Source organism: Ranitomeya imitator, chromosome 2 (assembly GCF_032444005.1).
Source record: "Ranitomeya imitator isolate aRanImi1 chromosome 2, aRanImi1.pri, whole genome shotgun sequence".
NCBI classification, from domain to species: Eukaryota; Metazoa; Chordata; class Amphibia; order Anura; family Dendrobatidae; genus Ranitomeya; species Ranitomeya imitator.
The window spans coordinates 176757524-176771001 of record NC_091283.1 but is presented as its reverse complement, the minus strand read 5'-3'; the positions used below and the strand labels follow the sequence as shown (position 1 = coordinate 176771001).

At 49.1% G+C, this 13478-nt stretch overlaps 1 protein-coding gene across 3 annotated transcripts in view; it reads right to left on the bottom strand.

Moving 5' to 3' along the window:
* Positions 1 to 13478, bottom strand: part of ODF2 (outer dense fiber of sperm tails 2) — a 31451-nt gene that overhangs the window by 6066 nt on the left and 11907 nt on the right. For 2 of the 3 annotated variants that reach the window (XM_069748066.1, XM_069748067.1), the window contains exons 11-19: positions 12256 to 12441; positions 12034 to 12143; positions 8403 to 8538; positions 7537 to 7647; positions 7269 to 7373; positions 5462 to 5620; positions 5118 to 5218; positions 4760 to 4922; positions 4108 to 4233 (exon numbers count right to left, since the gene is read on the bottom strand). In XM_069748066.1, the coding sequence (XP_069604167.1) occupies positions 4108 to 4233; positions 4760 to 4922; positions 5118 to 5218; positions 5462 to 5620; positions 7269 to 7373; positions 7537 to 7647; positions 8403 to 8538; positions 12034 to 12143; positions 12256 to 12441 (1197 nt within the window). Of the gene's footprint in view, positions 1 to 4107; positions 4234 to 4755; positions 4923 to 5117; positions 5219 to 5461; positions 5621 to 7268; positions 7374 to 7536; positions 7648 to 8402; positions 8539 to 12033; positions 12144 to 12255; positions 12442 to 13478 lie in introns of all 3 variants that reach the window. The other variant, XM_069748065.1, reaches the window with a different exon arrangement.

Sequence of the window (13478 nt, the reverse complement as noted above, 5' to 3'; positions counted from 1 at the left end):
TCTTCCTGGGGCCGCGCGTGCGCAGATCGAGTGCTTTGCTGCACGGGGCTTCAGGAAAATGGCCGCGGGATGCCGCGCGTGCGCATTAGAGATCGCGGTGGCCATTTTCCCAAAGCCGAGATGCAAACTCGGCTTTGGGAAAATGGCCGCCGCGATCTCTAATGCGCACGCGCGGCATCCCGCGGCCATTTTCCTGAAGCCCCGTGCAGCAGAGCACTCGATCTGCGCACGCGCGGCCCCAGGAAGATGGCCGCCCCCACCGACGAAAGGGATGACAGCGCAGATCGCGCGCTGTGTCTTCGCCACTACGCCACCAACGTAAAGCTGAGGAAGAACCAGCGATGTCACCACGCCCTCCCGACCTGACCAGCCTGATTGACAGGCGAAAACGGCGACTTTGGTAAGTTATTTCTCAGCATACATGGGGAATCGGGGTACACTACATACACTATAGGAACACACAGCGCAGGCCCTATTTAACAGTATTTATAGCTCAATCTCAAAAAACGGGGTGACAGGTTCCCTTTAAACACAAGGCCTCGGTGTTCTGATGGTAAATAGGGCCCTGTGACAGCAGATCTGTGCGATCCGGCAGTCGCCAGGGGAAGTCCGTGACGAGTTGAACTAGTTCCGTGTACCACATCCGGCGTGGCCAATGCGGCGCAACCAGGATAACTGGTACCCCCTCCGCTCTGATCTTCTTAATGACCCTTGGAAGGGGAGCGGGGGGGAATATATACGGAAGCCGAAATTGATGCCACGGAAGGACCAGTGCGTCCGCTCTGATGGCCCCTGGTTGTGGGACTGAGCTATGAACTTGGGAACTTTGGTGTTTAGCCTTGAGGCCATCAGATCCACATCCGGAGTCCCCCAGTGACAGCAGAACTGCTAAAAAAACCTCCGGATATAGAGACCACTCTCCCGAGGCGAGACCCTGCGACTGAGAGAGTCTGCCACCCAATTCTATACGCCTGGGATGTGGACTGCCAAGATCACCGCGCGGTTCATCTCGGCCCATCTGAGAATGTGACCTACTTCGATCATGGCTGCCTTGCTGCAGGTGCCCCCTTGAAGGTTGATGTACGCCACAGCTGTGGCATTGTTGGACTGAATCCTGATGGGTCGACCTGCCAGGTGATGAAACCGCAGAAGGGCTAGCCTGATTGCCCGTATCTCCAAAATGTTGATTATCAGACGCGGCTCTCGAGAAGACCAGTGCCCCTGTGCCGTGTGATGATGGAAAACTGCCCCCCAGCCAAGAAAGCTGGCGTCTGTGGTCACCACTAGCCAATGCACTGGAAGGAAGGACTTCCCCTGATTCAGCGAAGACTTCAACGTCCACCACTTGAGGGTCTGTTTGACCCGCTGAGAGTGGTGGAATCAACGGTCGAGAGAGAACGGATTCCTGTCCCAAGCCGCCAGAAGCGCATGTTGCAAGGGGCGGAGGTGTAGCTGTGCGAATGGAACCACCACTATAGCTGCTATCTCCCGGAGAGAGTCTATTGCCTTAGCCAGAGAAGCCATTGACCGTGAGAGCGAAGTGGCCCACTCAGGGGGACTACGCTCGCTAGGGTCGGTAGCAGTGGCGAGCGGCTCCTGGGCAGAAACCAGGTCACAGGCCGTGCAGAACACAGTATTGTGGCCTCGGGGCAAAGAAACCTTGCAAATGGTACATGAGGCAAAAAACACAGTATGTGTTTTGTTAGCCTTTTTGGATGTTTTGGATTGAGACATAGTGTACCCTGGTGTCCAGAAAGAGATAGGAAGGATGTACGTGCAGAGGAACAGTTAAGCTAAGATCCTGCAGCTTACCCAGGTCCTGTGTCTTGAGTCCCCTGGGGAGGTGCCGCTGTCTGTCGCCCACACAGCGCGTCTGTCAGCGCTGTTCCTGCTGTCCCTGCCGATGTCCAGGCTCCTAAAAAAAAACAACCCACTGCTGCGCTAATGGAGATGTCGGAAGATGGCCGCCGAGATAAAGAAGGCACTTCTCGTTTAGAATGAGAAGCGTCAGAACACACGTGCGGCACGACCCTCGGTAGGCAGGGCTATAAAAATGCGGCCTATACTGGCTAGAAGCCGGGGACTAAATTTTTGGAGCCAGGGGAAGAGCAGGCCGCTGTCGTTCACCGCAGCACCCACCGAACCTGCGGCTTACGAGAAGCCGGTGACTAAATTTCTGGGCCGAGTGAAAGTGCGGGCTGCGGTCGTTCACCACAGCGCCTGTGTGCCAGGCTTTGGGGCGGGGGACTGGAAACCCCAACGCCGCCAGGGGGAGCAAAGTAAGGAGAGCTGAAGCGGTGTGCAGAAAAAAACCCGTCGAACACTGGGACACCTCCTCTTTCCTGGGACCAGGACCCCCTTCTCTGCGCCCAGATGGAGCCTTCAACCAGCTGCAGTCTTACACACGGAGTGCCAGGAGATGTAGCAGAGCCAGAGCTGCAGGTGTGCTGGTCCTAGGGTTCTCTCTCAATCCACCATCTATATAGACAAAGGGGGTGGAGAGAGCCTTTCTGCCTCCTTCCATCATCTGCATAGAATCAGTGGTGATGCAGTGGGGGCTGCACGGACGCCATAGTGGGCCCTCTGTATATCCATGGAACAGGGCCGTATGTCCGGCTATAGGCCTGGCTCCAGGAGAGGATACCTAGAGGCGACACTATGTGCTCGCCTGTTGCTGGTGTGGGGAGATCGGGACATGAAGGAACCGTCACCCCTGAAGTGAGCTCAGGCATGGCTTCCCACATCGCATGAGAGGGTACAGAGAGGCGACACTCCGCGTTCTCGCCTGTTGATGTTTCGGGGGAAATCGGAACCTTGAAAGGATCCGTCGCCCCCTTTACTCCGTTAATTAAAAATAAAAATTTACAGAAAAGTAAAAAATAACATAAAAACGTTGTGGTCTGAAAACCAGACCTAAGTGCCTTCTACAGACACTAAGCAAGAACGGGGTCACTTAGAGCCAGCAGGAGGGTATATACTGCAGAGGAGGAGTTAATCTATCTATATTCACTTAGTGTCAGCCTCCTAGAGGCAGCAGCATAACACACACAGTCCTGTGTCCCCCAATGAGGCGTAGGAGAAACAGAATTTTACTTTTGTAAGCTTGTGATATTGACATGTCTTATAGCATATTGTGCTCTTATCCTTGATGACTAGTGAGGTCTACTGATATGCCGATTATGCATTGTGTAGGCCAGATAGATTGTTGACTTTGAGAACAGAGGATGAAAAACTATGCAAATATATTAAATTAAGTAATGCTACTTGATCTCATATTCATTCTTACCCTTAATGTAAATACTGAATGAAGGACATTTTACGTATCAAAATAGGTTACATGCCACCGTACAAAGAGAGAGAGAAAGACAGCCAGAGATTCTGCCAAGTCATCCAAGCATCCAGGGGACCGGACCCTACAGAACTGCTGCCAATTCATCATTGCTCCATCTGGAGGGACACGGCTCTATTATGCTACAGGAAACAGCCTAGGGTGCATCGCTCCCGGTTGGAAGAATACAGATCTGCTCCATTGACCATCGCTGAACCATGTCTCCGTTTGGAGAAAGCCAGGATTGGGACCTGACGGTCACCTGGCTCCAAGGAGATGTTTGGAGAAGCCAGGTTGTGACCCTCATGTCAACTGGCCTTGTACCTCAATGGACTTTCATCTTCCTAAGCTTGTCATTACCTCCTGTCTGTGTGTGCCACAGGTGGGGTAGTGGACCCTGGGAGCTCTGAAGTAACAGCTGTCATTATCCCAGCGAGTCAATGGAAGGGTGAGACTCTAATGTGCACCATCTTGGGGTATTTACTGGGGCTGTTCTACGTGTTATCTGCCTGTTTTGTGGTTCAATAAAGTATTGCCACACTGTTTTACCCTCATCCCGTGTTGTCTGAGTAGCGTTATCCCCACATTAAAGGGAGAGCGGGCGTTCGGCGGGACGATCCCTGATCTATGCGGTTTCTGCTAGCGGACCTGGGCGCCCGCCAACCCCTGTCTCTACACTCCTCAGACACTGGAGGTCTGCAGATCACCACCTTTCTGTAGGGATAAGAAATGTGATATTTCCATTCTGACATTCACATGACGCTGAACCCACAACTTACGTCTTCTTTGCTGCGGTGGAACTGGTTTAATTCAGTTTTGGTTCTACTCAGTTGTGTCTCCAGATCCAGGATTTTGGATTGTGTGACCCTCTCTTTGGATGATGCTCGATCCCTGGTCTGCTCTACCTAAAAAAAAAAAAAAAAAAAAAGTATGTAGAGTTTTCAATTAGGGCTTAGAAAATTACAGCAGGGGATATCTTCTATAGTGATTGCTCGATGCACTGCAGTCACCTTACGCCCCTTGTATACGCTCATAGCTCATAAGGCTGAAAGTTACCATAAACCCCTATTCACACACAGAAGGCTAAAAACTGTACGTATGATGAATACGCATGCCCTAAAGCCCGAATGCAGGGTGCCTGTATTTTGAAAGCGAGTATGATTGCATAAAATGACTATTCAAACCAAGCAAAGGCGCTCAGTGCACCCTTGGTGTGGCTAAACAGTTTAATGCGTTTTCCCTCCCACTTGTTGTCCCCTCCATGTCAGCCCTCCTTTTCCTTGACTGACAGCTTTGGCTTTACAGGAGCCAGAGGGGGTGATAGATGTAAAACAAGTAATTACGAACAAGGGGCACCGAACTATTCTGCAGCGCTAAGAGTGCACTAAGCACCTGTGCTTCGTTTGAAGAGTCGTAAATGTCCCTACTTGCCTGTCTACGGGAATCCTCGATGGACGCCTCCAACTGGCGAGATAGAGAGGCGCACTCCCGGGTTTTCTCCTCGAGGCGGAGCTGGTTCTGATGAATCGTCTCTTCTCGTTTGGCCACGACTTGTAGAAGTTCCCGGTTCTGAGCTCCAGAGTCGTCCAGTCTCCTTTATCAGAAGAGCATCACAAAGTTTAGCCATGTGGGTGAGTGTGCAACAGCATTGCTGGGTCTGTGTCATGTCTGGGGCAGGTTGGGGGCTGTACAGGACACGGGGGTCCTCTCTGATGCCCATGGGTCGGGTCTTGCAATATGCATGCCCAGAGTGCGGATACCTGGCGCCCTCATGTTACAGATCACTTACCTTTCTAACTCTTCTAGTTTTAGAGCTTGAAGTTTATTCTCCTCCAATGCAGACTGATAGCGATCTCTTGTGGACTCCATCTTGTCTCCTTGCTGCTCCATCTACAACATGAACAAAAGGTAGAGCCATTTGTACTCATTGACAACTTACACTGGAGATTATTGGTTGTCAGCCAGATCTCTGAGATTCCTCCATCTGTTGGTCAGCTTCCTACATTCTGTCTGGCGTTTGCTAATCCAGGGTCTGATTTTCCGGTACTGTATGAGAACTGTGGTTTTGACTCCTTTCCTACCAAAATTCCACCTTGCTTCTCCAGCATCTTCATGGCAGAGCCTGTTCCTTACCATAATCCGCAGATCGGAGATGATGGAGGAAAGCTCGGCATTCTTCTGCTCGTACCCCTGCAGATGGTCCTGACAGTCCTGAAGCTTCAACTCCGTCATCCTCTGCATCTCTGGTAGCTTTTCCAGTTCCTCCAAACGATTCTGAAATTTTCGATGAATCTGGAGACAAGGGAGAGGCTAATTTGAGATACACCTACGTGCAGGGAAAAGGCTAGTCTACGGGCACTGTTCTGGAAATTGGTGGACACAGACACCAAGAAGTTGGATCCCTCTGTGGAGTAAGAGGTGGCCATGCCTGGTCCCGGAGATTGGCATCGTTTCATATCCCAAATCCAGCTATAGGTCTGGCGCTCAATTACAAGGGTTGTCCAATTTGGCAAATCCATTTCCATACAGGCCATTAGTTAGTAGAGGGGGTCCATGTCTTGGTCTGAGTAGATACCAGAGGACCCGTCCTGTCCGAAATGTAACAAACCATTGATGTGAATGGGAACTGTGTAATACTTCACTTCCTCTATGGTGGCACTGCAGGAAATCTAAACACTTACTGGCAGGAGTTCCCACAGGTCAGTGGAGGGTCCCAGGAAGGGGGACGTAGTGTGATCAGCTTATTGTCAAGGGAACCTTGTAGCAAGTAGGGATTGTCCAGTCCGGAGAACCCCTCTAGTGCATGTAACAGATGGACGGCACAGAAGTGCTGTGAATCGACATCACATCCAATCATTTTACTAAGTTGGAAAATTCACAAGTAGCCATATGTAAGAAAAAAGTTTGAAGCCTCAAGGAAACTTCATTGTTTCGGAGCAATCCTGTAATCTTCAGTAGCCGGCGCTGATCGTCTGCTGGACCGGTTGTCCGATGCTTCAGTATTGATACTAGTAACATCTGGTAACTATATACCTTCATGAACTTAAAAATATCTGGTAATAGGAAAACTCTAAATGTCCCATCCTCCATTGTGTCTGTGTCCACCAATGCCTAGAACACATCGGATTATGCAAAAGGAAGCCCTGGCGGGTATGTGTCCAGACGGTACCTCCAAAGGTTTACTATGTTCATACACTTTACATAAGGCAGCTGATCTACTAACATTGCCCCCACAATACATATGAGAGGGCGCTGTAGGGGGCTATAGGTTATTGTATAAGACTGCATACGCACATTGGCCTGTTAGTCACGAACCAGCAGGACACACTGTCCTATATGCCTATGAGGCTGTTAAATTCGGGTCAGAAGACCCTCGTCCAGTCTGTGAATGCGGCCTAAGGGTGCAGTGCAGTCGGCCTTGTCCCTAAGCTGGCTGGTCAGTATGAGCCGAATGCTCTGGCACCCATGTGAGGCTTGTAGCCACCACACTGCAGATGTGGCACATGTAGGACTGCACGTGTACCCTTTATTAGAGGTTATAGACTGGGAGCTCAAGAGTTGTCCAGGATTAGAAAAACATGGCTTCCTATCCCTTTCAAAGACAAGTCCAGCAATACCTTCACATGGTCAGTCTGTTAATGAGAGTCAGAGTTTGACTTAATATGCAAATGAAGCTGAAGAGCTATGGTAGATCTGAAGCCTCTGTCACTCCGGATGTATACACCGCGCCTCGGTGCTTGACCCCAAGAGTAAAGCGTACTTTGTTCACCCCTTTATAAAACTGCAGCTAGGGGACACGTTTTCCGAAATCGGAAAAAAATAACCTTTAAAGATGAATAGTGCAGTGCTGCAATCCCACAGCCATCCTGCAGACGGGTGGCGCTGTTTTGAAGCCATGTTTGGCCATCCATGCCAACCCCTTTAAATAAATCACTTATACCTGCTCTAGCTCCACGTTCATTTCCTCCTTCATGTTCTTATTCTCCATGTCCGATCTTTCCAGCTGGACGCACATTTGATCGGCCTCCTGTCGAGTTTTCTTCATCTATAGGAGAGAATTAGGGTCTTTATGGATTGAACATGGGCAGTTGTGCAGCTTTTCTCAGGGTGGTCCATGCTATGGTACGTGGTAGGTAGTAGGATCAGTACCGGTTTGCATAGTGTATATTCGATTATCAGCCATTACGTTGTACCAAGGAGGAACAAACCTGATCCTTGTAGGTGTCTACGAGACCCTCGTACTGCCACAGAGAGCTCTTGAGCTGTTGCACCTCGCTGTGAGCCAGACTTAGCTTCTCCTCCACCGTGGTTAGTTGTGCCTAGATAATAGTAACACAGGACATTACAACTTCCAAGATTACTAGATCAGCACCATTCCTCCGACCATTGCCCTCTATCCCTCAACCGCTGCAGCCAATCAACACTTGAACAGCTGCGGCCTTCAGTATTCCATCAGAGAGGATGTAAAGGTTGCAGTCGATCGGAGGTTGCTGATTGACTAATGGTCACATGATGTTAAAGTCATGTGACTGCTGGAAAAACAGCTTTGTGATTCGAGGAACGGTTCCAGGAAGCCAGTATGCCCTTTTTTATGAGAGCTGTGAAGAAGGAATTATCCAGAGGTAGACAACCCCTTTAAATATCACTAAATGGGTCATAATATGTTAACAATATTTGCCATTTACCTTCTCCTTAAAAAAACTAAAACACGCAGATTTATGCGATTTACTCATAGTATGGCGCCACCTGGTGTTTAAAGTGTATAGCAATGTGCTCGTCCACGCCATGAGCTCAGTGCCAGAGGACACACATGCTCAGTCACTGCCGCAGAGTAGGGATCATTGTGAGCAGCCAATAGATAGAGCTTTCTGGCCGGCTTGTCAGAAGAGGAGCGGGGCCTGTGCATGGTTGTGGAGCCGAGGAGACAGTCAGCAGGGATAGTAAAAAGGAGAAGGAGACTGATTTTGCTTACAGCACACCATCAGCAGATCAATGGGACAAATGTTTGCTGTGAGACCCCATCAAAAGCTGAAACAAAAGGGCCACAACATTTGTTGTCCTTCTAGTAACAGACCTTAAGCTTCTCATACTCCAGGCGGAGGCTAGTGTTCTCTGCTGTCTGCTGGTGCAGCCGGTCTAGTATGGATTCCCGTTCGGAGCGTGACTTCTGCTCGCCATGCTGCTTTTCTTCTAACATTTGGCTCATGCGGCTGGGAACACAGGACAGATTCAGATCTGATGGCACAACTTGGGTAGATTTCCAGTGAGTAACCAGAAAACACCCCACTAAAAGGGGTTATCGGGAGTTTTAATATTTTTTAGAACTTACAGGCAGGTAATTCACTGCATGGCGTGGATCTCTGCCGGCTCAGTGGTCACGGGCCGCTCCTGCCAGCGATTCTGTGACTTCCGGTAACCTCACGTCAGAGTAGAGTTTTCTCTTCCGCTCTGTTGATGGGGCGTCTCTGCCCATGCCATGCTGATCGATACCCAGCCCCCTCAGTTAGGAAGTAGGGGGCTGGCTATCAATCAGCCTTGCATCAGCAGTCCAAAATCACTGGCTGAGCCGGCAGAGATCTTCCCCGTGCAGAACAGGCAGGTATTAAGCAACCAAAACAATAAGCTTCCTGATAACCCCTTTAAAGTGTAGAAAAAAGATCATAGAAAAATGATAATATTGCCTGGTCCTGCGATAAGTCCCTTTATTAGAGGTTTTTGCTGTTAATCCGCAGCACCAACTACTTATGTCTGCGCTGCACTAACCCCGGCCGTGTCCTGTTCAGCGGCATCTTCAGTGCGGGAGCGAGCGTCATGCGATCTTACAGCACTGAAGCCGGGAGCAAAGAGCGACAATCAGGACGCTGCCTAGGCGAGTGCAGCACAGACTAGGGCTGTCGGTGCTGAGGATTTACAGAAGACTCCGATAATAAAGTGACTGTATAGAACGATTATACGGCCCGATCATGGATTATAATGGGTTTTGTCCTGAAAGTGGAGGAACATGTTTATTTTCAGTACAGAACCAGTGGTGTATTCTGGAGTCTGCAGTGTGGAGGGACATGTTTATTTCCAGTACAGAACCAGTGGTGTATTCTGGTGTCTGCAGTGTGGAGGAACATGTTTATTTCCAGTACAGAACCAGTGGTGTATTCTGGAGTCTGCAGTGTGGAGGGACAGGTTTATTTCCAGTACAGAACCAGTGGTGTATTCTGGAGTCTGCAGTGTGGAGGGACATGTTTATTTCCAGTACAGAACCAGTGGTGTATTCTGGAGTCTGCAGTGTGGAGGGACATGTTTATTTCCAGTACAGAACCAGTGGTGTATTCTGGAGTCTGCAGTGTGGAGGAACATGTTTATTTCCAGTACAGAACCAGTGGTGTATTCTGGAGTCTGCAGTGTGGAGGAACATGTTTATTTCCAGTACAGAACCAGTGGTGTATTCTGGAGTCTGCAGTGTGGAGGAACATGTTTATTTCCAGTACAGAACCAGTGGTGTATTCTGGAGTCTGCAGTGTGGAGGAACATGTTTATTTCCAGTACAGAACCAGTGGTGTATTCTGGAGTCTGCAGTGTGGAGGAACATGTTTATTTCCAGTACAGAACCAGTGGTGTATTCTGGAGTCTGCAGTGTGGAGGAACATGTTTATTTCCAGTACAGAACCAGTGGTGTATTCTGGAGTCTGCAGTGTGGAGGAACATGTTTATTTTCAGTACAGAACCAGTGGTGTATTCTGGAGTCTGCAGTGTGGAGGGACATGTTTATTTCCAGTACAGAACCAGTGGTGTATTCTGGAGTCTGCAGTGTGGAGGAACATGTTTATTTCAAGTACAGAACCAGTGGTGTATTCTGGAGTCTGCAGTGTGGAGGGACATGTTTATTTCCAGTACAGAACCAGTGGTGTATTCTGGAGTCTGCAGTGTGGAGGAACATGTTTATTTCCAGTACAGAACCAGTGGTGTATTCTGGAGTCTGCAGTGTGGAGGAACATGTTTATTTCCAGTACAGAACCAGTGGTGTATTCTGGAGTCTGCAGTGTGGAGGAACATGTTTATTTTCAGTACAGAACCAGTGGTGTATTCTGGAGTCTGCAGTGTGGAGGAACATGTTTATTTCCAGTACAGAACCAGTGGTGTATTCTGGAGTCTGCAGTGTGGAGGGACATGTTTATTTCCAGTACAGAACCAGTGGTGTATTCTGGAGTCTGCAGTGTGGAGGAACATGTTTATTTCCAGTACAGAACCAGTGGTGTATTCTGGAGTCTGCAGTGTGGAGGAACATGTTTATTTCCAGTACAGAACCAGTGGTGTATTCTGGAGTCTGCAGTGTGGAGGAACATGTTTATTTCCAGTACAGAACCAGTGGTGTATTCTGGAGTCTGCAGTGTGGAGGAACATGTTTATTTCCAGTACAGAACCAGTGGTGTATTCTGGAGTCTGCAGTGTGGAGGGACATGTTTATTTCCAGTACAGAACCAGTGGTGTATTCTGGTGTCTGCAGTGTGGAGGGACATGTTTATTTCCAGTACAGAACCAGTGGTGTATTCTGGAGTCTGCAGTGTGGAGGAACATGTTTATTTCCAGTACAGAACCAGTGGTGTATTCTGGAGTCTGCAGTGTGGAGGGACATGTTTATTTCCAGTACAGAACCAGTGGTGTATTCTGGAGTCTGCAGTGTGGAGGAACATGTTTATTTCCAGTACAGAACCAGTGGTGTATTCTGGAGTCTGCAGTGTGGAGGAACATGTTTATTTCCAGTACAGAACCAGTGGTGTATTCTGGAGTCTGCAGTGTGGAGGAACATGTTTATTTCCAGTACAGAACCAGTGGTGTATTCTGGAGTCTGCAGTGTGGAGGAACATGTTTATTTCCAGTACAGAACCAGTGGTGTATTCTGGAGTCTGCAGTGTGGAGGAACATGTTTATTTCCAGTACAGAACCAGTGGTGTATTCTGGAGTCTGCAGTGTGGAGGAACATGTTTATTTCCAGTACAGAACCAGTGGTGTATTCTGGAGTCTGCAGTGTGGAGGAACATGTTTATTTCCAGTACAGAACCAGTGGTGTATTCTGGAGTCTGCAGTGTGGAGGAACATGTTTATTTCCAGTACAGAACCAGTGGTGTATTCTGGAGTCTGCAGTGTGGAGGGACATGTTTATTTCCAGTACAGAACCAGTGGTGTATTCTGGAGTCTGCAGTGTGGAGGGACATGTTTATTTCCAGTACAGAACCAGTGGTGTATTCTGGAGTCTGCAGTGTGGAGGAACATGTTTATTTCCAGTACAGAACCAGTGGTGTATTCTGGAGTCTGCAGTGTGGAGGAACATGTTTATTTCCAGTACAGAACCAGTGGTGTATTCTGGTGTCTGCAGTGTGGAGGAACATGTTTATTTCCAGTACAGAACCAGTGGTGTATTCTGGAGTCTGCAGTGTGGAGGGACATGTTTATTTCCAGTACAGAACCAGTGGTGTATTCTGGAGTCTGCAGTGTGGAGGAACATGTTTATTTCCAGTACAGAACCAGTGGTGTATTCTGGTGTCTGCAGTGTGGAGGAACATGTTTATTTCCAGTACAGAACCAGTGGTGTATTCTGGTGTCTGCAGTGCTCCCAGCACATCTGGTCTCCTGTAGCAGCACTGCCTTGGATTGCAGTTTCCATACATCTATAGTTGGCAGGATAAGTGCTCAGCATCGGCCGTCCATCTTACTCATTCAGCAGGATGATCTCTGACTCCGTCTGACTCCTCTCTTTCGTCAGGATGTTACAACGGCTCTTCAAGGTGTCAATACTTGCTAGAGCTGAAGAAAGCTCAGCGTCCTGTCATAAAAAATGGTGGCATTGAGCTGATGCGACCTACAGACAGTAGGACACCCAATGTAGACAATGATGGGAGTCCCACCCGTTCACACCGACACTGACTGGTACTCGCCTTTGCCAGGAGCTGATTATTAAGCAGCTGCATGGTCTCCTCACATTTCTCTGCCCGATGCTTCTGGGCACGAGCCGATTTCTTCAGACCCTCCTTGTCAGACTCCAGTTTGTGCCGGAGTTCATCAAGTTGTGCTGTCAGCAGTTCAAGCTCTTCCTTATGTCGGACTTCGTTGTGCTCCATGTTCTGAAACCAAAAGACTGGTTAAAGGGGTATCTCAGGGTAGGTAAACTATCAGTGGTATAGGTGATAATTGTTAGATCGGTTTGAGTCCTACCGCTGGGACCCCTCTGACTACCAGACTAAGGGTACCGTCACACTAAAACGACGCTGCAGCGATACGACAACGATGTCGATCGCTACAGCGTCGCTGTTTGGTCGCTGGAGAGCTGTCACACAGACAGCTCTCCAGCAACCAACGATCCCGAAGTCCCCGGTAACCAGAGTAAACATCGGGTTACTAAGCGCAGGGCCGCGCTTAGTAACCCGATGTTTACCCTGGATGTAATGAAAGGCCTGGCTATTCACTGCTTGCGTCGAGAAACACGTGATGGTGTCTCCGCAGCTTCTTTACATGCATCTGCATATTTCCCATAAGGGATGGGGGCAGTGTTCTGGATCACTACGTTGAGAAACACGTGATGGTGTCTCCGCGGTGTTGGATGTTTTGGTCTCCCCGAGGCCAATCATCTGTGCCTTTATAGCCTTTTTACTAGGCACTGCTCCTAATAGCCAGATTCCTACTCCCCACTGATGAGGGGCAAAAACCCCGAAACAGCTGTCTGTGGATGGATACCATGCTTGGCATAGGTGGCTTTCCTTCATAGGATGCTGCCCTTCCCGTGGTTGTTCCTTCCCGGGGAAAGGCCTGGCTATTCACTGTTTGCGTCGAGAAACACGTGATGGTGTCTCCGCAGCTTCTTTACATGCATCTGCATATTTCCCATAAGGGATGGGGGCAGTGTTCTGGAATCACTGCGTTGAGAAACACGTGATGGTGTCTCCGCAGTGTTGGATGTTTTGGTCTCCCCGAGGCCAATCATCTGTGCCTTTATAACCGATGTTTACCCTGGTTACCAGCGTAAACGTAAAAAAAAACCCAAACACTACATACTTACATTCCTGTCGCGTCCCTCGGCGCTGTGCTTCTCTGCACTGACAGTGAGTGCCGGACAGCCGGAAAGCAGAGCGGTGACGTCACCGCTGTACTTTACGGCTGGCCG